The sequence below is a fragment of the Haliotis asinina genome, chromosome 9 (assembly GCF_037392515.1).
Source record: "Haliotis asinina isolate JCU_RB_2024 chromosome 9, JCU_Hal_asi_v2, whole genome shotgun sequence".
In the NCBI taxonomy this organism is placed as follows: Eukaryota; Metazoa; Mollusca; class Gastropoda; order Lepetellida; family Haliotidae; genus Haliotis; species Haliotis asinina.
In genome coordinates this window covers 57383098-57409705 of record NC_090288.1, presented here as the reverse complement: position 1 = coordinate 57409705, position 26608 = coordinate 57383098, and the positions used below count along the sequence as shown (strand labels likewise).

Here is a 26608-nt window from a genome sequence, read left to right as displayed (position 1 = left end):
ACGAGCCGTAAGAAGATGCTATCACGGAAATTGGGACTCACGTGTGCACGCGTTTGTCTAATGAATTGTTGAAGTGTTTCTTGGAAGCTCAAATGAAAAAATCACGCAATGTTCCTGAATGTGAAAGGTCGACCGTAATGTAGGATTCAGACAATAAAAATAGTTACAAAAACGAAATCTGATTTCAGTGAAAACATCATTTTTCATAGTTTCGTTATAAGGAGCGAGATGGTGAAAGTTTGAGGTTGCAGTTAAGATTAGATACTGTTTCAAATTCAAATTAAAATACGATAGTTATATGTGTAGCATGATACACGCTTGAGCAATGGACGTAATCTATCTGGCAGTTATATTGACTCCTCCTTGACGTTGTGAGAGAGGCAGAAACACAAGAGAGAGAGCGATGAAACGTCAAAAATATAATACGCAGATCATGCAGGTAAAGAACAAAAAAAAACAAAAAAAAAAAAAAACAAACAAAAAACAAAAAATCGAGCGATACATATTTGTCGTCATTCAGGATTCAAAGGTGATACCACACGCTACCACAGGCAAACATAAGCCAATCAAATCGCTCGGTACAACAACCCCAGTCCCATGACATGCCAGGGGCAAGTAATTCTGAATTTACGTCAGGAATGATCACATGACCTTTTCTGACCTCCCGGAGGAATCTTAGCCAGCAATTTTTGTAATAGGCTCCACAAGCATCGGCTATACCAAGTCCGTACACCACCACCGCCGCCAACACGTATATCGATTGTGGCCAACGAAGACCCGCATTAACTCTTCGAATCAGCCCATTATATAGGCAACGTTGTGGATCAAGTCCAGAAACTAACTGTATTGACAGACCGAACACATATCTGATGTAACGCGACAGTCCAGGTTGTGCAAATAAATACACGCCATTTCATTTATGTCTAGAGAAACCTCATCTTAGCTTTTTGGTTTCGAGAGACAGTTAGTATAATATTTTGACATCTACGATGTAAATGTGATTAATTTTAGAAATAAAGTTTCACTCATCTCAACATAAAGAAAGATTCTATTGCAAACAGGAGATACTAAAATGTAAAAGCGGTTTTTGACCTGAAATGAAGCTCAACAAATGTTGACATTACAGACTCAAATACCCAAAGCCTCCTGTGAATACTTTATACATTATGCGAATACGTCATACCTCATGTGAAGACTTTATACCTTATGTGAATACCTCATGCCTCCTCCGGTAAATGGCTCATGCTTACTTACATGCAAGTTATTTTTCGTGACTCGTCCTGATATCAAATCGGTCTGGCTTAACATCTGTTTCCAAATATGGCCGAAATACATAGCGGACATGTTCTGACATTTCCAAATTTGACTCACCGGTGACACAAAATTTGAATATTCGAACAAAAACGTCCAAAACAATAACTGCAGAGTCGATTGTACAATTGCGACTACATAATGAACACGTGTTGGTGAAACATTACCAAACAGTGATGATATAGGCTGTTCGCGAAATGGTGAGCGTATCCTGACCCACCGTTGACACCCGTCATAAAGACATGCAGAGGCTGGTCAATTCACCTGAAGCCAAATCGGCCAGTCGTGGTATATAAGACATGCTTTCTGTCAACTGTTCGTCAAAAGTGGATACTTCATTTATCTGTCTGCCATAAAACAAGTCAAGATAGTACGCATGCCAGATAGTTTCACTACACAGAACACGACGCTTATGACGAACTTCGGATATAACGAACTGTTGAGTCTCGGCTACTTATCGAACTACGGTTATAACTATGTAAACTGGTGATCCCTTTTAATTCGTCATTACCGCAATTCACTGTATGCATGTTACCGTGGTGACAGGTACACCTGAATGCATAAGGGACTATATGCAAATGCATAATTCCTACATAGGCCAGGTTCTCCTGATACCAATACTACCGGAATCACCAGTGTCTGCGGTAACACAACGTCAGTGGTGAAACTATCGACCTCCTAATTTTTGTTATAAATAATCAAAGAGCCCCAAAGCCTTGTGTCAATAACCCATCAACCTTCCACACAACGACATGGCTTATCATAATGTTTGTAATATATACTGGCTGTGTAAGCTGAGAAGGAACTAGGCCCTGATTGTTGTGTGTATGGAATCAATACAAGAGGTTTGTGGGACCACTATAATGGTAAGATGGACAGTGAAACAGGAAACACATCGAGGCTAGTTTGCATTAACATACCGACTCAGTCGGTAGAGTTGAAATTTAGTCATCTTCGTCTATCCACCGTTTGCTGGTTTTAACAGTTATTTAGTTGTGATTGGGAAGAGTAAACTCGTCTATATTTGGAGAAATGCCTCCTTATTGGGCTGATTGTCTGCGGCACCGGCAGTAGTAACAGATGAGGTGAATTTATGTAACGTTAGCGAGTTCCTTTGGCATGTTTAACGGTATTAGTGGCATGGGCAGTGTCAGTATTAGAAGTACTAGTAATAGAGGTATTGATAGTGACTGGCAGTAATAGCAGGAAGTGTTGTTGTAACACCAACAATAGAGTACCAGTAGTAGTAGTAGTAATAGCTGTAGTAGTAGTAGCAGTAGTAGTAGTAGTAGTAGTAGTAGGAGCAGCAGCAGTAGTAGTAGTAGTAGTAGTAGTAGTAGTAGTAGAAGCAGTAGCAATAACAGTAGCAGTAGCAGTAGTAGTGGTGGTGGTTGTGGTGATGTTGGTAGTAGTAGCAGTAGCAGTAGCAGTAGCAGTAGCAGTAGCAGTAGCAGCAGCAGCAGCAGTAGTAGTAGTAGTAGTGGTAGTAGTAGGAGCAGCAGCAGCAGCAGCAACAGTAGGTGACCGGCACACTGGAGGTTTACTAACCCAATATATGAGGCGTGTAAAACACCACAGTCAACAGACAAGGATTTTAAAAGTCACCCTTCCACACTTTTTCTGAATATGACGTTACTCACAAGCACTTAAAAGCAATAACAACAATTTACATGCTAGATTTACAAAACAACTTTCCATTAACAGATCACATAAAGGATAGTCCCTTCTTGCGCGGATACACCTGGACGAGCTTTTTCAGCCGATTCGAATTATCTCTTGTGAAAGAGAAAATAGACACCTAAGACAAGTCTGGTTACACAGTATTCCAGTTCCCTGTTTCATAAGAAAATGGTATTTACATATGAATCTTAATTTTAGACTTTAATATCACCGTATGTCTATATTTCTTTCTCGGGTTTTAAGAAATCACAGACTGCACCTGTTTGATGAGGTCGTAAAATTATCCATAATGCATCTGGCTCACTGGTTACACCTGTTATGTGTTTTGTGCGCTTATTCATTGTAGTTCTGTAACGCACAATGAGATGTGATATAATATCAATTCCGTACCAGACGGAAGGTTTTCTGGCTGCAGAGTCTCGTTTTGAGATTTCCACCATTTCCGGGTTTCCGTTTGCGAGAGCTCGCTGTACTACAGAGCACGCTGCACGACGTGTTTGCAAGGAGTAGGAGGGACGTAGTGTTGCAGTATCCAAATGCTTAGACATATCAAATCATACTTATTAATGTTTATGCATCCACTTAAATGAATAAATGTACAAATTCTGGAGTGGTTATCGCATCAACTAGGACTGAATGCAATAAACAGGAAACTAGGCTACTCTGTAATGAATGTTTTGATTTGATGGCAGACATATGTCACAGGTAATTTTAATGTGATTACCAAATTCAGACCGTAATATATAAAACCCCTGAGAACAGATCCTACAACTTGTATCCTTTTTTAAATGAACTAGGCTTCTTGAGTGGCCAGACCATAATCAGAGTTGAGGCGAATATATATTTTATGATTCACCATATGAGCTGAATATGTGCATACATTAAACAATGTCGTTCAAACTGATGCTGCGCTCTTATTCTAAATGTTATGATGTGGTACATAAAGCTCATCTGATCTCGAGTCTCTTGGTATGAAATATATCACCACGAATGGAAAAAGATACAGATATCTGAGGCTTGCCGAGGATATGTTTACTTTTTTGTTTCAGAGAGTTTTGATACATTTGATGTATGGAGACCTGATGATAAAAATCACACTTCATTAGTTTTCAGTGAAGAATGTACATCTCTGAACTCGCTTCTGGCTTATGACCTGCAAAGCAACGATGTCACAGCATTAGGGCATTGTACAAAACTGCTGTCAAAAGGATGTCTCCTAGGAGATATCGTTTGATGTTACACAAGCAATATCTCTTGGGAAACAGTCTTGGATGATAAATTGAAATATCACCATTTGTGCAGCGCTGCTATTGTTCTAGCGTAGAAGGCAAATAAAAGCCACACGAGTGTGTCGATATTATACGTTGACTCTGCTAATGAGTGTGTTAGAGAATAGGGATGATAACGGTTGCTCGCGTTAACTGAAACACGGGGTCCATTGTACGATTCTGATGAGCGTGTATTTATGACTCGTTATAGCATTGTGATGATGCAAGGAACTGAGGAATGAAGAACTGAATCGAAGAACGTTTTGTCAATCATGTAAAACAGAACATATAATACACAAACGGGAACATTCCTGACAAACATCAAAAATAAAAATCAAAGTAAAGAATTGCATCTCTTTTGTCACTGATGAGTTAAATTTAGAAATCCCTTCAACATGTCTATGACTTAGCTTTTAACAATACCTGGTCATACAAACTTTGCGCAAGAGTTGTACGACTGTCAATAAATCTCTCTTTCAAAGAACAAGTATTATGCTCCTCCAAGTCGTGGAATGATGACACCAAGCTCTAAAGCTTCAGTGTGAAGCAACACTTACGTCATGTATCATGATCATCTTGTATGCAACGTATAGCTCATGACGTCAGAATTAGTCGGAAGGATCTGCTGAGTTAGCATTTCTAGTTCAAGCAATGTCTTAAAGAGTCCCTTCTTCCAGCCTGTCACGAGATAAATTCCTACACCGTGCCAGTCATTACGCTGCATAATCGGTCCAATCTCCACCCACGCACTGTCTAATTAACGTCAAGCCCCTGATCGATAATATTCAATATGAAACCCTTGTTATCAATCCATCTTTCTTTTCGACATGCATCATGCATACTGTGCGCATCATGTAATGGGTGCCTGATACGACGTACAGGTCACGAGTCACGAGTGACGTGTGACGTTTTACGAGTCCCAGTTTTCACGACATATCCGTCCAACGCGCTTGGCAGTTTAACTATATTTCCCGTCATCCAGAGGTGCGTGGAAACAAATTGTGAAAAGCAAAGTTGTTGAGTGTGAATCTACGCTACTTGAGCAGAGATGCAGAACTCTCCCTGCACCAATCGTACACACCTTGCAAGTTCTAGACTCTCGGGCGACAGACCCCTAATATACAACGTGCATTCAAAGGTGTTGTGAATGCGATTGCTATACCACTTAGACCGGATAACTGCGAGCTCTGTTCGGCAGGCAGTAAGTGCCTTGTGTTTGTGACAGACTGTGGCCCTCCATCCAGGACACGCGTTGGTGTAGACGTGTATGCCATGTTGGACTCCATGGAATTGGATGAACAAACAAGAAATCTTCATGGGGGGCACTCCCTCGATACTGAGGTTCATAAACTGCTCCTCAGCTGTGGGGATATTCTTCCTTTCTAGTTGACTCACTTAACATTAACATGTTCTAACTCTTCCCAAATGCTCAGCTGCAAATCACTCACTCACTCACTCAGTCCAAAGACTCACTCGTTTAAATGTAGCCACTTTAGTCTTGAACTAAGTATTCCATACTGTTTAAGGGAACTGTTTCAAATGAACTAATGTATTGTATAACGACTTCGTAACGTTGAAAACAATATTGTCACAGGTTCAACAAATGGTGAAATTCAGTGAAAATTGGAGAATTCTTAACAAAGATTTAACTAAAACGCCGCTGTTCACCCGCCCGATATTTGCCCAGGAAAGCAACGGAAACAATGGAAATGGGAATTTGAAATCACAAACTGAGCATAGAAACCACGGTGCATGTCATATAAGGATATGGCATCGCTTTTAGTGGCATATCTGTGGCAGCCAGAGTTGCCTGAGAAGACATATGTTATGGTTATTGATGTAACAGTGACGATGTAGGTAAAGAATAAACCTTTGATGAAAAGGATGTATACTGCTCCAGTAACGGCGGTGGAATCCAAAGGGTATAAAGCAGTTGACCTTTACATTCGACATAGGCAATGCAAATAAAATCTTCATTTATTGACAACAACAAAATGGAAACTACTCCGTAATTAAATTTCAGACCTAACAAAGTAAATACTTAAAAAATGGGTTTGACAAAAAAAACAAAAACAAAAAAAAAACCCCTCAAAGTCCAGCTATCCGATTGGCTAGTCGTCGTCCCTTGCTGTTCCCAAATGTCTTTGGCAGCAATTTCATGATATTACGACCGAGTCTCATTCGAAGGTTACGTTGTTCGTGGACATTGCTATCTCTCTTTGGGCTTGTTATAGTTTTTCATTTTTCTTTGTTTTTTTTTGTTTTGTTTTTTTGTTAGTTGTTGCCTAACACTGCACTTATATTTCAGTTACAGGAATTAATGAAGTCTGAACCCACCCGACAATCCAGTGATTGACATCGTTAGCATCGATCTACTCAGTTGCGATACAAGGTCATGAATCAACATAGTAAGCGAGTCTGACCATTCCATCACATTAGGCGACTCCGAGGACAAATATGGGTTGCTGAAGACCATTTCTAAGCGGCATCTTCACGGGGACTATCTGCTTAAAGAGTGTTGGTTTTGGCGTCACAGATCTTTCTCTAATGAATTTCAGAAGACTTCTTTAAACGATGTGAATACACGATGCGGATGTACTACTTTATAGGTAGGATGGCTTGAAATATATACTCTTAAAAAGTAGGGGATAATGAACTTTCAATTTGGATAAGAAGTGTAAACGTTAGAAAACGTTTCAAGGACAGACATCTTATGAACGCACCACCATTTCCCTCTGTTACCACCTCTAAACACAATGCATGATATGCATGTGCACAACGTAGTAGCTCCATACACGTGCATGTGGTCCCATTCTTGATTTTGACGATTTTCAAGAAGGTCGAGAAATGACTTAGAACATTAATTTTTTGACAACCATCTTGCATCACACCCTTGTTAGTGTTTGTTTCAAGTCGTTTGTTTTGAAAAGAAAATCGTATACAAGCAAATTACATGCTATACACCAATCACCTTTCAAAAGCGACTACTTTCCTAATAACTATGGTTGTAAGGAAGTGCAAATGGTGATGCACTCTCAAAACATTCAATAATATCATATCAACATTGATTGACTCCGATAAATCTCCTAAATATTTTTAATCGTAAATGAAAAAAAATGAAGAGCTCCTACTTTTTTAAAGAGTATATATTCCAGAATACGTTGGCAGTGTATGTAACTTTCAAAAGGGTCATAAATTTTATAGAAACGTATGATAAACGACTGAGTTGGATGAGCAACAAAGATGACTCTCAAAGAAGTCAGTTGGACATTGCCAATGGTTTCTAAAGCAAATTCAAACTGAAGCTCAAATAGGTTTCACGATGTCTTCAGCAGTGTTCAAACCAGATTGTGGAAGCAAATTTACGTATAGGGACCAATCTACCTGTAATATTGATTATTAATATTCTGCCGGAACAGATCCATATGGGGGACAGTCAAAGAATGAAAAACAGCACAACTTAACATTTGGTGTCAATAAACAATATTGGACAGATGTCAGTGTTAGCACCCTTCATTCAGAACAACCACTAGCTAACGTCACTTTATCCTGACCTCAGGTAACATTTGTTTATCTTTATCCTTGACAACATCCTATTTATTTTCCCTTCGCTGACATAACTACATCTGTTAAGGGGAGATAATGGCTGTGTGGAACAGATAGTTACACAACTAAGCCGGCCTGTGTTTCTTAATGCCCCTAGTGATGGGCTGATGTAACCTCCATACCGGCCCCTGGTCGATACATTACCGGAAGTGCTAATATAACTGGTAATGACGGGGCCCAGAAGGAGGCTGTGGATGTTCGGAGATTCTGTTATTTTATAATGTCTCCCCGCATATCAATTCCTCAAAGAACAATATCACAGATAATTAGAAATAACGTACTTGTATATGGATGATGACTTAATGTTAACGTTAACATGACAATAGATGACACTGGTATCAACACATAGCTCAACCAAACAAAAACTATGATTATGACAGGAAAAACGTTTTATAATAAGACCATTAACATTCTTCTGCGCATACAAATTTCTTGGGACTTTATGGTGATTTTGACTTTGGTTTAAATCTCTAGAAATATTGTGTAGAACGTGATGCCATGTATCTATATAATCACCTTCAAGGCCATTCATGCTTATTTTCGCCTATTGATCCGTGAAAATACGTCACTTAACGACAAGACCCTAGTACAATGGAACAAGGTCATTTTAATGGTTCAATATCATTTAGTTCCATTGAAGAGCCATGTCCCAAGAGAGCGATCACAGTTGAACTATAAATAATGTAATACCTTGATGGCGTTTCTGACACTTCTGACAGACATGTTTGAGAGTTGGCGAATTCCATTTTGAGATAATCTGTAGCAATTATCTTATTGACATTTTGTGTTTCAAGCGCCGTTAATTCGTAACGAAGGACCTAACAGCACAAACCTTGTCACTGTTGGGGATGGTTGGGCAGATGCTTTGATGACGTCATAAAAACCAGTAGGTGGCGGAACATCTTCTTTGGCAACAATATGTCTGTTTGATTGCGTGGACGATTATTTGTAAGAGCAGGCTTTGGTAGGTGTATAAGTGACATTTCGGGCTTTAGTGCGCCTAACATGGTTTGCATGTTAATCAGCACAGATCGATACATAGCCAGGATTGTGTTGTAATGAGGTGATGTGGTGATGATACACTTGGAACATAATACTTTAGATGTAACAACTGTCTCAAATTGGCATGTCAATATTGTGCATATCCATTATTTCACAAGAAATGTTTTCGCTTTCATAAAGTCGTTCCTGGATGAAAGATGGCAATGAAGAGATCTCTTTAACGTCTCTTAGCAACGTCTTACCTGACAATCAAGGGAGAAGACTGTTCACATATCCACAGAAATACACACGTGTGACAAACAATGAAAATTCCTCAGCCGAACGACCCGTGAACGCTGACTATATCCACATACTGTTTATCATTGCTGACACATGAAGGAGTGAATCATCATTTCTGGCTCAAACCATTGGTGGACGCTCAGCCGTTAAACGATTCAGAATGCGCGTGCAGAACACGCGCTGAAAATCAATAAACACACACGCTTAAGATGATTAATTTAACATGTGAGATCTTACCTGACCCGCATTTGCTCTTGAGCTTGCATATTCTTGGCGCGTTCCATCACGCTCTTTATCTTGGCGACTTCCTCTGGACTTAAATGGCTGAGATCTGGTTCTGGCGGTAACGTCGGGGAAGGCGCCCTTGTGGAGGGGACAGAGGACCGGGGACGGGACCCCAAGGAGTATGAGTACATAGATGCATACTCAGAAAGTGGTGTGCTGCATTCAGACGAGTGAGCACTCCCCTCGTTGCCCATTACTATCTGAATAGCACGGATCACTAGCACTAGACTTGAGAGGAAAAGAAGGCACAACTGAGAGAGAGAACAGTACGATGTGATGAGTAAATCAGTTCTGGCCGAAACTAACACCCCTGGATCATGCATAGACTTCGAGATTGCTTAACCGTATCGGTGAAACATGACATTACGTCGCGATGGTCATTGTGACAGTGTTAACGTCGGCGTTTCCTCATTCCAGGGTCCCGTCGCCATCTTGGATTCGATCCGAAATTCCCCAGTACATACGAGACCTCCATCTTTTAACAGTAATACTGGGGTGTCCATGTCATAGGAATGTCTTTTCACGAATCATTTACATTGTCGTCTGCTAATCTAATGACGGTTCCCGGCTGCTTGGCGCGTGACTCACAATTTCCCGCGCTTTCTCACAAGAGCAGACGACACTTGAACGATACTCTCAGCAGAAGCAACACAACCTTCCTCTGTAGGAAGACTTTCCCTACTGCCGTACACTTCCACTGGATCGATAAGAACAAGACGGTTTCTGGAGCTCGTTCCTGCCTTACTGTCCTCGCTTCATTGTGTACCAGCACACGCTGCGGACAACGTCATATGATTTCTGTCAGGTTCTCAACTACAGCCGAGATCAATACCTATGGAAGCCACTGGCAGTTTACGTCACACGCCTAACTTGTGAATCGAAGTCGTGAGCCGGGATTCCGTCCCCAATATATTGCGACCGATTTCTCCAATTATGCTAACGAGCGTGAAAGACATGAAATATGGATGGCGAACCGTTGCAGTTACTGAATTACGTATCTCAACTCAGTAGTATAATGCACGATACAACACCTATGGTGCCACGCAGATTCAACCTTATTCTTCCAATAATCAAACCGCCTGTGTAATGCGCTACAGGAATATTCATTAATCTTTCCAACAGAATACGCAACGGTGAATTCCGTGATTCCAAAAGCTGAATTCACAATGACCAATGTCAATCGGCTGGTGGTATCGATTGGACTTCTTGTTTACGTCTAATCAAAGCAGCCCTTGGCGGTCACATCTGTCAACTACTGTAACGGGTAGATCAACTGTTGGTCGCGGCCTTGAAACATGCCAGGGGGCATTCTAAACGCCATTGTGGTGAAGTAGAACGGTGCTAGAAACACCTACTAACGTTGCAATCACAAGACAGAGGTCGAGCGGGAACAATTCACTCCCAATGCCACCCATAGTTATCCGCAATAAACACCAGACTGTTAGAAATTACTGTGACGCATTTAGAGATCTCACATGTTGGCATTGACCCCTGGGAGCAATGGCAATTATATTTTTACTGTCAGTTTTGTTGTTGTTGAGGGCAGGTGTGTGTTCATTGGGATAAAATGTACCATCAGACTGTTTAGTCGGACGTATTCAAGAATTAGGTTTTTAGTTTATTCTTGGGTATACATATTGGGTTTTAGCATTTATCTCTGTGCTGTTGTGATGTAAACCATTGCCAAGCGGCCTTCTCTAGGATGTTATTGCCTCAAAGTTTGGAGGTTTGTTGAAGTATGGGTGCTCATTAATACTAGTTCCTTACATTGCTGCAGCGACTCAGACCATTTCTGATGTCTTCAGCTATGGTATTTCTGGAAGGTGCTAAAGGCGGCATTGGGTAGAACTCACTAACACACGTAAGGGACAGGTAGATCGTTTGAGACTCTGATTGGATGAATGGGTGATGCTATTCAAAGTAGCAGTCGATGTCATTCTAGGTTTGTCGCTATGAACAACCAGGTACATGGTCAGTTACTGAAATATTCAGCCCGCAACTATACTATACAGCCATACATAGCTGTCAACCCTCAGAGCTCCCAATGTGTCAAATTTCGCAGTGCGTGAGATTTTTTTGGTTAGTGTGTGACATTAGGCTCAAATGCGTGAGACTTGACAGGTTTGAACTATATCCTCATATATCTTTCAGCTCCAAATATCTCACACCACACAGAGTCTATACCCTCGCCCTATCGCCTATTAGTTTGTTATATAACACCACACTCAGCAATATTCCAGCTATATAACTGTCTATATATACTGTCTCTAAATACTGAGTCTGGACCAGGCAATCCAGTGATTAACTCGCAGGTACATCGATCTGCGCGAAGGGGATACGATGACAAATGCCAGCTATATCAGCCTGCGTGACAACACGATCGCGTTGGTATAATCGTACGACAGGCATGGGTTACTGACGACACATTCGGATGAAACCCGGATCTTCACGGGTTCCCAAACCGTGAACTCGATGATACCAACTATAGCGATAAACAGTTTAGGCTGAAACATGCCTTTGGTATGACACAAACCTTTGGTCGTGGTTCCGTACTAGATGGCTTTACAAACGTGGTAAGCGTCTTATTTTCTGTATTGGTGAGTGCATTGGGTCAGGGAGGGAGAAATGCTATATACCATGGTATTGCTGGAATATAGCTAAAAGCGACGTATACTATAAGCGATCACTAACTCACTCATTCATCCCAGGGAATAGTGACAGCTGAATTTCGGCGTTATTACTAGCATGACAGAAACTGCAGAATTTCTGTAAGCTGGGAGTGCAGCAAAAACAATGAATTTCTGTCTACTTTAATATCGAACGGTTACACTATTTCAACATGTTATTTTATCAGGCAACTCTTACAATAATGAAAAAAGATATGTGACCCCAACAGCAGTATGACAATAGGTTGGAATGTGTCACATTGAGACACGATTTATCAACCATGCACATACGGCAATATGTATTTGTGTTTGTAGGAGGCGCAATTTAAAGCCGTACAATTCATATGTATGGTCTTATACATGTAATACAGAGAGGGCGGTAGGGGAAGTCTAGTGGTATTATACAGAGGGCGGTAGGGGCGGTCTAGCGATATTATAGAGAGGGCGGTAGGGGTAGTCTAGTGGTGTTATACAGAGGGCGGTAGGGGTAGTCTAGTGGTATTATACAGAAGGCGGTAGGGGTAGTCTAGTGGTATTATACATAGGGCGGTAGGGGTAGTCTAGTGGTATTATACAGAGGGCGGTAGGGGTAGTCTAGTGGTATTATACAGAGGGCGGTAGGGGTAGTCTAGTGGTATTATACAGAGGGCGGTAGGGGTAGTCTAGTGGTATTATACAGAGGACGGTAGGGGTAGTCTAGTGGTATTATACAGAGGACGGTAGGGGTAGTCTAGTGGTATTATACAGAGGGCGGTAGGGGTAGTCTAGTGGTATTATACAGAAGGCGGTAGGGGTAGTCTAGTGGTATTATACAGAGGACGGTAGGGGTAGTCTAGTGGTATTATACAGAGGACGGTAGGGGTAGTCTAGTGGTATTATACAGAGGGCGGTAGGGGTAGTCTAGTGGTATTATACAGAGGGCGGTAGGGGTAGTCTAGTGGTATTATACAGAGGGCAGTAGGGGTAGTCTAGTGGTATTATACAGAGGGCGGTAGGGGTAGTCTAGTGGTATTATACAGAGGGCGGTAGGGGTAGTCTAGTGGTATTATACAGAGGGCGGTAAGGGTAGTCTGACTGTTAAGCGTTCGCTTGTCACGCGATGGCCTGGGTTCCATTCCCACATGGTTACAATAATTATGTGAAACCTATTTCTGGTGTAACCCTACTGTGATATGGCTGGAATATTGTTACACGTACTCACGATGTTATAGAGGCTACAGACATGATTTATCAAACCATGAGGGGATCTCGTGTTGGAAACGGTTCCGTACAGGTGGTCGTTTGAGATGAGTATAGGGATAGTGTAATCAGGGTGGTTGACTTTATTGAATGATTATCATTGTACCCGGCAGGTAAATCGCTGCCCATATAGTAAATCCGGGATCGTCTGGTCCAGACTCGATCATTTACAAACAGCCATTATATAGATGGAATATTGCTGACAACAGCGTTAAGCACCAAACAAATAAAGATTACCGTGGTGATTGTATTAGTCTGTAGCCCAGTGCTCTTTGCTTATTAGACTTGTCTACACTTCACTTTGGTCTACTCTTGATGAATATTCTCATGAAGGTTCCCTGTTAGAATAGATCTTCAACAATCCATGCTTGTCGTCAGAGGCAGCTAATGGGATCGAGTAGACAGACTAGTTGACGTGTTATCGAATACCACTGACGTTGATCGATGCTCCGATGTTCAGAATCGATTTATTTGGAGACGGCGTACACATGGCATGAATGTTGCTAAGTGTGGCAAATTTTGTGAATCATTCTTAACAAAAGTGACACACACACGCACGCACGCACGCACGCACGCACACACACACACATATATATGTATATATCTCCCGTTATTGATTGGTTTGAAAGCACATGATGTCACGATAACCATGAATAAGTTGTTGCTGATATGAAACTGAGTGTTGTTTCACGCCTCTTTTAACACTATTCCAGCATTATCAGGGACATCATAAATGGAGTTGCTACATTAAGGGAAAAGAATCTCCTAACCTGTTTTGCTTCCAGCTGACAAGATTGCCTGCCCCAACCCCATCCCCCATTTCACCTCACCTCACCTCACCTCACCTCACCTCACCTCACCTCACCTCACCTCACCTCACCTCACCGTCCGCTGTGCTACACAGAAGCGTTGGTTAAAGCCTTCGCTCGTCACACCGACAACCTTGGTTCGATTCTTCTCTTAGGTAAAATGTGTGAAGCCGTGCTATCTCTAAGCTGTTGCAAAAATGGACGTGATACATGCAGCTGATACGTTCAGCTGATGTGAAATACTTCCGAAAGACAGTTTCCGTGTTGTTTGGGGCGGTAAGGAGTTGAAAAAAAAGGTAGATAACGACTATGTTGCAACAGTTTTCAAACGAATTTGATGTAGACAAGTCATATGTCTGCAGTTATTAAGAGGACAGCACGTTATGGCCGTATTATATTTTCGACATTATAGGTTTGCCTGAGTGGTAGATGACATAAAATGACTGACCGAACGAACGAAAAAATGAAAATGAAGTACCCCGTTTCTGCTTTTTATTTAGGCAGTAATCATTGCCAGGTTTATATGTCGAATTGTGTGAAATCACTGAACGGATTGTCACTAGAATAATTATCTTGAATGTTCCAGTTGAAGTTTACACATGGGTGCAATGTGTAAAGCCCATCTCTGGTGTTCCCTGTCGGGACATTGCTGCAATACCGCTTAAAGCGGCTTAAAACAATGTTCACGAACTGAACCGAAGTTCACGATACACATTACTGGTGAGAAGTATTTCCTGTAAAAAGACATGAACGTCTGAAGTATTTTACCGCCGTTTTGGTGTGAACACCGTTGATTCGTTAGAGTACTCTCCCTTGGTATACCACACAAAAACTCTAGCCAGATTCCATTTTATCGATAGCTTTAAGATGATAACCGTGACATGCCAGGTTTATATATCTGTTACGTTCTGTAGGGAACAAATCTTGAAGCATACAAAATGACAGTGATGCTCTTTTCATATTATACACTCATATGAAAAACACTTGATGTTTGATGACGTCAGATGTCAAGGAATTGTCAGCAGTGAGTGATATGGTTTAACGCCCCTTAGCAATATTCCAGCATTATCACGGTGGAGGAATACATTGCATACATTGTACCGATAATGAGGATTGAACCCAGGTCTTCCGTGTGACGAGCAAACGCTTTCGCCACTTGGCTACCACATTGCCTTCTTATGACTACTTGGCATTATGTTAACTCATGCATAAGTTTCATTTTCTGAGCGCTCTTCTAGATTGTTTTAATGTTCCCTCTTACAAGCGAGGTGCATTGCAATATACCTCGATGCCAATGGCAACCCATATGGTACTTGGTGGCAGCACATGTTTATTTTGAATAACATTGAATCACGCATGATGTACGGAAATTACCGAAGTTTTGCGAATGCAAATCGATGGAAAAGAGATAATTCTAAATTTGTTTTTACTGCAAAATATAGCAATGGCTACGAAAAGATTTGCTTCGCATTCCAGTAAATATATTTTGACAAAACGTTCAAATGCGGTCCATGAGCTTATTAAGAAGAGGAATTACACCGCGGCGATTATACTGCGACAATATCCACGGTAAAGAAAAGGCAAAATGCAAGAACCTGGTTGACTGAAGTGTACCATCCGATAACCCATGACTTCAAACAATTCGAAATTAATATTGTGGTATTCGGTAAGAAAAATACGTTGTTCACTGGTCCCTCGGGCCCATGGGCTGACGTACCCTCGATGTTTGTTTATGCTTGTTTGTACATGAACGCATGCCAGCACTTGGACAACTATAACATATTCATATGATATGGACACTTCCGACTAATTCCGTATACTGCCATGCGTGGAATATTAGCATATGAAAATAATGGAGTATGCACTCTGAAGCTTAACTGCTGTGCGTACGTCTAGTGAACACCAAAAGAAACGCAACTCTGTTTGTCAAGTGTTTGAATAGCACAAAGACGAAAGCTTACTTATGAGATTTCATTGCGTTTCTTTTGCTGGTTGCTGCGGCATCTAAAATGGTACCATCTAAGTCACATAACTGCCACAGTAAATGTGTAGTTGTCACAGAGCAGAAAATGTGTAGATAAGTAAAGGATATGTGGTAACGTTCTACGCTATGTTGCAAGCAATACAACCATGGAATTGTATTTACTGCGACTATTACAAAGAATTCTTCAGTCTGAATTAAATGGCTTTCCAACTACACTTGAGCGATTATTGCTTTTCGCGGCGTTTACGTATGTTCCAGCAATATCACGGCGGAATACACCTCATTGTTCCCATACGGGCAATAGAACCCATGTCTTCAGTGGGACAAGCGAGGGCTTTCATTACTAGGCTATGTCACACATCAAGAACTGCCATCAACAAAGGAACGACGGAATCGAACATGGTCATTCAAGCGATGCTCATAGTTCTGTGTAATCAGCAACAGGTGTTCCTCCAGTTCCTCCATGGAACTGTCTTCTAAAGGTTCTGTTGTTAATGGAATCCAGGGATCCATCTCAGCATTCTGTCTTTCCTGTTGGGCTACTTCAAGGGGATGCCCACCTAACTGCTCAGTAGTGCTCTCAATAACAGACCAATCTGTTCCCTGGCCACTCAATTCCTTGTCTTGTACACTGTGTTGTCCTTGCCCAACGAGGTCCTCAAATACGACTCCACTGGACTCCTGCTCACCCACGTCCTTGAGATGTACGACAATTACCCCCTGCCCATCCGAGTCCTCAAACACATCTGTTTCCCCACCCAGATCTGGAAGATCCACTACCTCTCTGTCCTGCCCAGCTGTGTCCTGGACATCTACAACATGTGAGTCCTGAAACAGCTCCACTCCTGGGTGTCCAATCACTGAGCATCTGGATTTACAACAGCACTTTGAAGCCTGCTCAATGGAAGACATCAGATCTTTACCCTCTGGCCTCGTCGATAACCACTTCCTGACACTGTTTTCTGCCACAAGGTTTCCAAGTTTATGTATGCGACAGACGAGGTCGGACATATGCTCAGGGATGCTAAACACGTGGTTGTTTGGGGATGTAATCATATACTGGTCTTCAGTGAAGGCCAGCCGCACCATCAGCAGCCTATCGCTGTGGGCCTCCAGGAGTTTGTGTATCACACGACCTAGTTTACCAGCAGTGAGGGCGGGTGGGTTCTGGATTTGGGATAACCTGGATTGATACAAGTACCAAGACTTAAATACATCCTTTGAATTAACCAAAAGGACAACATGTGCAGTTTTCAGCTGTGTCTCGATATCTTTGGCACAGTCGACTTGATGGAAACTACATCTGAACGACGTCTCCAAACATCTCGTGAATGCCTCCACTGCTTCTAGGTGACACTCACAATCTTTTGAGTACAAAAAAGATATATTCTTGAGCGTAGCGTTCTCCAGCTCGTTCCCTAAAGAAGAAATTACCTTGTTAAGTATAGAGCTCCAGGTACAGGAATCGGGATTATAAAAAAGGCCAAGATTTTTTAAACCAAAGTCATTTGTGCCTTTATACTGTGAACTGTCCATCTTGTAAACTGACAAATCTTGAACCAAAGTCTGACAGGATTTTTAAAACTTTTGCAAATATAAATCTTGGGTTGGAAAATGAACATGTGTGTAAGTCTATGTTTCAGCTTCTAACTGTCGTAGTGGGAACAACTGATTAAGTGTCCTAGAACATATTCTGACTCGTACCACAGGATCCTGTGTTTGTTCAGGTGAACACTTGACTTATCGTATGGGAAAGTGGATTTCATTACAAACATATATCATCAGGCATATACATGAAATCACTGTTTACTCACAGAATTCCACATCAGACTCCGCGTTAAGATCGTCTGTGTTCTGTGCAGTTGGACATTGCAGTAGTTCGTAGTTTCCTAGGGAAACAATACAGTAGCAGAGTCTATAACTACACTCGGAATATGTGGTATTACCGCTATCTGCAAACTGTCAATTTAGACCAATTTAAAAGTCTAATATTATAATTATAAAAATTGCATTCTGTTTCAAACAGATTCAAATGGAAATGTGGAATAAAATTAGATATATTACATGGACAAGGTGTATTAGATTGTTCTCGGCTTTATTAACAGGATTTATTCCATCACAACAGCTACCCCTACCACAGAGGCCAACCTATATTCCTTCCAGGTCTCATGTCAAGGAAAACACCATGTAACCTGCCTAAACGTCAATGAGTGACTGAGATTACACCTCATACAATATATTGCGGTTTGTGTTAAGGGTCTTTAAGTTTGCATTGATGTCAGGCACACATGTGATTTGAAACAGTAGATAAAAACAGCAGGTGTCGGTAGATGGGCCGCCTAGAAAGACTCTTAACATAGTAATCACCCGATCCCTTCTTACCAATATCCAAAACACAAAGCAGCAACAAACACAATCAAAACTGACGAAAACAACCACCTGCACAACGCACCCTTTCAACGTTTCCAAAAAATGTAGTTCTTGAAAGTATACTGACATATTCTTATCATGTTACACCTCAACATAATATATCTGTGGTTTGCGTTAAGGGTTTCCAGTCTGAGATTGTTGATGAGGCAAACACGTGACTAAAAGCAATAGATACGAAGATCAAATGTCGTTGGATAGGTCAGCCTTATAACCAAATCATTGTTAATCAGCTGGTGTCATCTGAAGTAATGGAGGGGCCATATCGGCTCTATATGAAGGCCATACCTTATGTACGGTATCATTCTTAAAGATCTGACTTTTCAACATTACATCCAGGTGTAACGTTTTATTTACTCTTTTAAAATTAGGTCTGCTAATTAGTCTGAAATTTTGGACGAGAAATTAGAAACTATATACTTTGTTATGGAGAACTAGCTAAAGGTTATTAGTGAATCGATTCGACTGAAGTGACGCGCTTTTCGTGAATGTTTCTCTGATATCAGTTGTCCTTTCCTCAGCATGATGGGAAATATAAACTATAATTATCCCATTTCATATATCATATTACCCCTGTAACCTTTATCAATGAGATGTTTCTACAGAACGGTAGTCACAGATGAGAAATCGAATCACCTCGAATCTTCCTCCGTCGTGAGACTATCTAATAACACGTAATGACAAATGGCGTCTAGACCAATATCAGTCCGTGGCTGTTGTTCATCAAATTATGAACATCCTGTTGAAATGACTAGGATACTTATAGTCAATTGTCAGGCTGAATCTAAACAGAGACACGCCACTGCGGCGGCTGACCACGGTATCGCGACGTACGAGACTCGGCGAGATTTGTTTCTTACTAACCAAATCATCTCTAAACCAATCACCGTGTCTCGTCTGATGTAGAATACATGACCCATGCGTTCCATTTTGTGAGAAACGCCTTTCAGCCAGAAATGTATGGCGTCGTGTTCTGACGCACACCAGATGGCGCAGTTCGTTCCCTTTCCTGTGGCTGGATATGGCCTCGGGTCCTCATGGTACTCAGAAAATCAAACAAAGTGTGCCCATCATACCAGGTGCTCGAAGATAACCTTTTTATCACATATTGATAGGTCTGGTAAAAGAATATGTTACCACAATTCACACAATAACGCTCAATCCGTGAGTTAGTGAGCGAGAGACAAAGTGAGTTTGATTTAACGTTAATTTAACAGCACTACGCGTCAACCTCATGTGTGAGAAAAGACCGAAGTGAAGGAGGTTTGGGGTCTCTGACGCCCATCACCTTATTGAAACATACGAAAACGGGCGTGGTGCTCACAAGCCTTTAGAGACACAATCGAGCCATGAGAATTCGAACCCTAACCTCGAGTATCACACCTAATTACCATTTGTCGGTGGCGAGTGCCAACATCGTCTCCATGTAACACGCTTCCAAATGATGGCCATCCCTGCCGTCAACCCAAGGAGTGACGCCAAAACCGACACCAGGATGACGTTGGCACCATGCTTGTCCTTGACCTTTGGTGTGTTGGACGTAAGGGATGGTGTATCAAAGAGCGACAATGCGACAGGGTCACGTGGAGGGCTTTTTAGATCTGGGTTGAATGATGGAAAAACGAAACAGTATAACAGATGAATATGGGCATGTACGGTGAATGGAATTATACCAAAATGTCCGACAACACATATGAAAGATGCCAAGGTGCTGGAGGAAGAGGGTACGGGTGTTGGTGTGTGTGTGTTGGGGGGTGGGGGAGGGGGGGGGGGTGTTTGGATGGGTGCGGATGTAAGTGGGTACTACGGATGTAGGTGTAGGTGTGGGGGTAAGTGGGTGTCGGTGCAGGTGCAGGTGCGGGTGCGGGTGTAGGTGTGTGTGTGTTGGGGGGTGGGGGAGGGGGGGGGTGTTTGGATGGGTGCGGATGTAAGTGGGTACTACGGATGTAGGTGTAGGTGTGGGGGTAAGTGGGTGTCGGTGCAGGTGCAGGTGCAGGTGCGGGTGTAGGTGTGTGTGTGTTGGGGGGTGGGGGAGGGGGGGGGGTGTTTGGATGGGTGCGGATGTAAGTGGGTACTACGGATGTAGGTGTAGGTGTGGGGGTAAGTGGGTGTCGGTGCAGGTGCAGGTGCGGGTGCGGGTGTAGGTGTGGGTGTTGGGTCTCGATGGGGGTGTGGACGGGTGTGAGGACTGGCTGGGTTTCGGGTGTGGGTGCAGGTGTGGATTAGACATGGATGTGAGCGACCTGTGGTCAGAGAAGGTGTGTGTGTGTGTTGGGTGGGTCTGTTGTGGAGGATGGGTGCCTGTCCGGGTTTAGGCATGGGATGATCTGATGGGTAGGTACTCTCAGGATGTAGTTAGTCTATATGCCGAGGTAATACGTATCAAAAGGATATCAACAGTGTCATTGACACTTTTAAGCAGTATGCTTATGAGATAACTAGATCCATGTATATGTACTTAATATACTTGGTTTGAAACGGGTCTACGGAACATTAAGACACTGAAACATTTACCTGGCACAAAGCGAATCACTCTGTACACCTGTCTGTACGTGTTAGGCACAGGGATGATCTACATTCAAAAAAAAAAATACTCAATCGTAGATTCAATCGGATCAATGTTTCCGCGATTAGAAATTTAAATTTAACATTAAACAATGCTTATCTCTTATTGACCGCTGAACGCGGAAATTACGAGTCGACTTACCTGTATACGATATGTTGCACAGGTGTTGCTGAACTGGAACATTCCTGTGTTTGTTCCCTACAACAAAGACTAGTAAAGTTGAATATCACAACTTAGAATTCGTATAGACAAACATATATGGTTACAGAAGGCATAACCTCACTAACTGAATTATTAGCAGTTTACTGTATTATATGAAAGTAAATATGTAAGAAAATGGAATCTGTTGCATAACGATTTCAACTATATTTCAACAAATAAATAAATAAATAAATAAATAAATAAATAAATAAATAAACTGAACATCAGCAAACAAAACTAACAAAATTTAAAAGCTAAAAAGAATCCCCCTGAGAATAAAAGCCAACTCCCCAAAACACCAGCCAACACACACATACTCACTCTCACAAAACAGGATTAAATATAGTCAGCAACAACACAACATCACAACATTCACCTTTCTCAGTGAGCGAAACTTGCTACATTGGTACCCTGATCCTCGCTGGGTGCCTTCCTGGCAAACTTGCACCAAGTGTCGGGTTGCATTCGGTAGAGGGTGGAAGCTCAGTTGCAGGCTGCCGTTGCCTGGCAACGTCATGGACAGAAGGTAGTTCCAGTAGGCAGGTGTGAACTGGAGGGAATCTGAATCAGATGTTCATGCGATGGAATCGTTCGATATTCTTTCTGCGTTATATATGTTTAGTAACACTCACCGCTGCATACAATAGTGATTAAATTAAATGTTTCTTGTAAATGCATGAGTTATTTTCTGTAACACTTTTTTTGCAGAAGCTGACTTTCAAACAAACAACAAATCTAAGCTTTCCACATAATGTTGGAATGGCAGAATTAAGTTTTGATGGGGACACCGCAACTGAAGTGCAACCCTTGAAAGTAATGTCCATTAGAAGTGACTGGAAAATAAAGGAGTGTGTTCGAATAAGGATTATTATTTTTCCACGCGCGCAAACATCATACCAGTGCTCGTGGAACCCGTGAAGATCCGGGCTAGAGTTGGTCTTCACTAACCCATGCTTTTGAGAGGCGACTGACGGGATCGAGCGGTGACGCTCGAGGACTTCGTTGACACATGGCATCGTATCTTAGTTGCGTAAAAAGATTCTAATGTTGTTGATCACAGTATTGTTTGGTCCAAATTGGATTATTTAGACCGATGCCATATATTGCTGAGTGCGGCGTAAAGCAAACAAAGAACCAATGGAGCTGATGGGTTTCCCTCATTAAGCTGCACGCCGAGATATAACAGAATTATTTGTTCCACCAGAGCCCAATCACTAATTTGTAGATACCTGTGGCGTAAAAGGTGACTTTCGCTTGTCTGAGGAAGCATGGCTCCTTGTTCCCCAGCCATGTGTTGACGTAGACGGTGATGTCTTTACTGTTACGGAAACTTGATGACGTCACGCGGAGTTCAGTCTGCAATATATACATGTACGCTGAATTCATAAAACATAGTGCGTGGTGGTTTTCCTGCTAGGGGCGTTTGATGCCGTCTCAGTAGCAGGGAATACGGTATTTAAGTTACATGTAGCTGAATGGGCTAGCTCACCGCGAGAAGGAGGGGTGATTCTGCTAGTGAGATCCCCGCTCACTCTCGTGTCATTGCAAGATTTAATTTTTTAAGAAAAAACAACAACAACAAAAAAGAAGAACAACAAAAAAATCCAACAACAACCCCCCCCCCCCCAAAAAAAAAAAAAAACAACCCCAAAACAACAACAACAAAAAAAAATCGAGATGACCGACGACTGGAAACGGATCACAGTACAATATATCTAGACAAGGCCGGACACTTGGGTGTACCCGTCGCCTGCTTTGGCAATCGCCATCGCATGCAATCTATTAAAACTTCATCTAAACATAATCTTGGGTGACTGACCTACCGATCACCACTCATGACACCTACCTTTTCTGTATTGTAATTTCTACAAGTCGATTGAAAGTCGATTTTGAACCTCAACTAAACGATTTGACACAAATTCAGGACGACAGCAAGCGTTGACAAATGAGAGGATTGTTTTGCCCACACCCACCCATGCCGTATTATAATGTTTGCTGTGACTGTGCTAGTCGTAAGAGGCAACTAACGGGATCGGGTGGTCAGGCTCGCTGACTTGGTTGACACATGTCATCGGTTCCCAGTTGCGCAGATCGATGTTCATGTTGTTGGTCACTGGATTGTCTGGTCCAGACTCGATTATTTACAGGCCGCCGCCACATAGCTGAAACATTGCTGACTGCGACGTAAAACTCAACTCACTCACTCACTCACTATCATGTTTCCTAGCGTCCTTCATTTGTGTCAAGATCGTTTAGTTGAGATCCGTGCAGTCACGCGAAATGTGAACAAGGTCAATTAGACCAATCTGACGTGAGAAACAGATGACGTCAAGTGACGTCACCGTAATGTCAATCTGTCGTAAAAGTAAATATGTGATTTACAAGACCGCAAGAAATCGCTGTTTTTTTAAAGTATTTTGATAACATCACCTTGGCGACCTTGCTTGAGTCGGTTACGTTGACGACAAACATACAGGGAAACGACACAGATGCTGTTTCTGGCTTGCGATTGTCCCATGTTAATAAATATACTTCGAACACGCTAATAGCAACTGAGGATAGAAAAACACATTATTACAATTTCAGACAGATATGTAATTAGATCTAGGCGTAAAGCAAGAAATGTTAAACGAATGAGCCACTGAGACAAGATAATGAAATGGTAAACTGCTGTCAAGTTACTAATCATATCATACGTGCATAGTAACGTTTCTGAAAGTAATAGCTCAAGTAAACTGAGCGATCCAAAAGCATATACCGACTTCGTTTTAAAATTTAATGAAATTTTGAAAAACGGTGAAATATATTCTCGCTGATAAACCACCACACATTCCTGAACCTAATATGAAACCTATCACGCCCAAGTCTACTGTGAATTACGTTATTGGTTGCAGTTGTATTGATGGGTGATGGCTATCGATGTATTGATATCTGAAATTCATTTATGTGGCTGAAATTGTAAAATATTTCAGTGTAAAAACTGATACCTGTTTTAACCAATCGGCATCAAGCATTCTGAACCAATCAGAATAAAGCATTCTTAACGGTAGCATTAAATACGAAACCTTAACAATGTTTCATCTACCTTCCGGAGGCCTCCAGCTGATGATAAGGGTCGGGTCAGAACGAGGGTCGGTGTTACTGACTAGTAGAGATAACCCTCTCACCGTCCCCGGGAGGTCGCGCAGGGCACCGTCTGGAGGTAGACGAGAACAATGTAATTATGATTTTACGTTGAAAGCTGTCTTAAGCTAACTAAGATACATTTAGAGGCTGTATATATGCCGCATATTCCTGCCATGCGATACACACAAATGTTGGGTGGAATGTGAAAACATCATGTTACGTGATAAGATGAAATCGTTATTCCATAAATATGGACAATTCTATAAATTCTAACTGTTCACACTAAAGAAAATAAATAGTGAAAAATAATAATTGAGTATTCATTGAACTTTAATTCATAGACATTTTCTCCTGCTTTTAGACTATTCTCTCTTATTTTATGGGTTTTCAACAGGCACCTTGATGATGGATACAGGGCTTTATAAAGGCTCATTATTATTATTATTATTACATAAATTAATAAATGAAAATAAATGAAAATAAATAAATAAATAAATAAATAAATAAATAAATAAATAAATAAATAAATAAATAAATAAATAAATAAATAAATAAATAACGGCCTCTACTTAGTACAGCCTGAGCCAGGTGATTCTGTGGTAAAACAAAGTGAAACAGCTGCAGGTACTCAAGTTTGACCACCCCGCGCATTAGGCTGCTAGCGACCTCTTCTAACCGATAGACGCTGTCGATGTATTCTGAGGACACTAGCGTCGACAAATAGGTCAGCTGATATCAATTAATAACAGTGACATACAGATAGCATACATTGATATGGTGATACACTGAGGTTGTTACCTGGCAATTTCGTCCGCAAGACACGTTCTTCGTGAACAACGTTACAGTTGAAACCGAGAGGCTGAAAAAAATCTACTCAGTTATTTTCATATAAAAAATGTACAGTGCGTTTTGTTTCCATGATGTATATAACGCTCAAAGCACCGATTATTACTCAGGATCAGTGTACTCCCTGAGAAGTATACAACCATGCTTTTTAGAGGTTAACATTTCATCCTACCGAGTACCCACTCGGGACTGGGTCTAACCTGGAGCTAAGTCATATGGGTGTCATAAGGTGATCCCCACCCGTAACGCTGGCTCTGGTGTGAGCAGGATCGTAGCTCTAGAAAGTAAGAAGATGGCTACCCGTCCACCCATTCTCCGCCACCATCGTCACTTCACCTATCTCATGTAAGTCCTTTTCCACACAATTTAATCAGAACCACGTAACATGGCGATAATTGACGCCTGCAGAGCCTGCACGTATTGGTGTCCTTGCCTGCTGACCACAATGGGATTAATGGATTTTTATAATAAACAGATCAATTAATAGACTGTCGGGGAAATAGAAGTGTATATCTAGTTTAGATAGTGGGCGAAAGAACCAAGAACTGGTTATCCGATTATGATGCATTAGGGAATGATCATACTTGCGATACTTTTGTCAAATCCAATTGTATTAAGCGTCCTTTCTTTTACGCAAACAGTTTAAATTATCCAAGTTGGTGTTGGAATAACTAGGTCACAGCAACGACATCGCGATGCCCCAATAAAAATGATTTTCAGAGGTGAAGGGCAACATGATTCTTGTTTACAAAGTTTACAAAGTTTTCCAAAGTACACAAACAAGTATATTTCATCTCAGTGTGTATAGTATTATATGTTATGATTATTAAGAGTATTTTAACTGACATGATAGATCTCTACATCCCCAAGCTATACATGCACACACAGTCGTAGGTAACGAGATAACTGTCCTGGTGTTGACGATGTCTGACTGGCTGTCGTTGCCGTCTTACCTTTGTAGTGCACGTTGCCTTCGTGCAGTGTTCGACGTCGCCAAGAGTCGCCTTCAGCAGAACGGTAATGGAAGCCAGCAGAATGAGACTTTCGATCGCCATCTTGTCGTTGTCTTCCCCGTTCAGCCCTGTCTCATACATCGGGAAGTTTATCTTATCGGCGTATTACTTGGAAATGTTTCATCATCCACCACGTCTTTCCTGCGTACAGTTACGGATATCTACCGACATATACACTCACAGCAGATATCACACTACAGTTTATCAAAGGAACAGTAGAACTGAGTGAGTAAGTGAGTGAGTGCGAGCATTTGCAATATTCAAGCAATATCACGGCTCGGGACACAATGTGGGGAATAG

At 41.6% G+C, this 26608-nt stretch overlaps 2 protein-coding genes across 3 annotated transcripts in view; both read right to left on the bottom strand.

The window, feature by feature from the left end:
• Nucleotides 1–9803, bottom strand: part of LOC137296038 (protein piccolo-like) — an 87437-nt gene extending 77634 nt beyond the window's left edge. For both annotated transcript variants that reach the window (XM_067827678.1, XM_067827680.1), the window contains exon 1: nucleotides 9384–9803. In XM_067827678.1, the coding sequence (XP_067683779.1) occupies nucleotides 9384–9754 (371 nt within the window). In that variant the 5' untranslated portion in view covers nucleotides 9755–9803. The remainder of the gene's footprint in view (nucleotides 1–9383) is intronic.
• Nucleotides 9804–14623: 4820 nt separating this feature from the next.
• LOC137296623 (uncharacterized) lies at nucleotides 14624–26393 on the bottom strand. The gene is made up of 11 exons (XM_067828432.1): nucleotides 26249–26393; nucleotides 25248–25308; nucleotides 24409–24519; nucleotides 23754–23875; nucleotides 22553–22679; nucleotides 21700–21884; nucleotides 21264–21320; nucleotides 21071–21128; nucleotides 19948–20157; nucleotides 17944–18018; nucleotides 14624–17547 (listed from the first exon to the last, which is right to left on the bottom strand). The coding sequence occupies exons 1-11, from the start codon at nucleotides 26387–26389 to the stop codon at nucleotides 16490–16492; spliced, it is 2205 nt and encodes a 734-aa protein (XP_067684533.1). The 5' UTR covers nucleotides 26390–26393; the 3' UTR covers nucleotides 14624–16489.
• Between the last annotated feature and the right edge of the window lie 215 nt (nucleotides 26394–26608).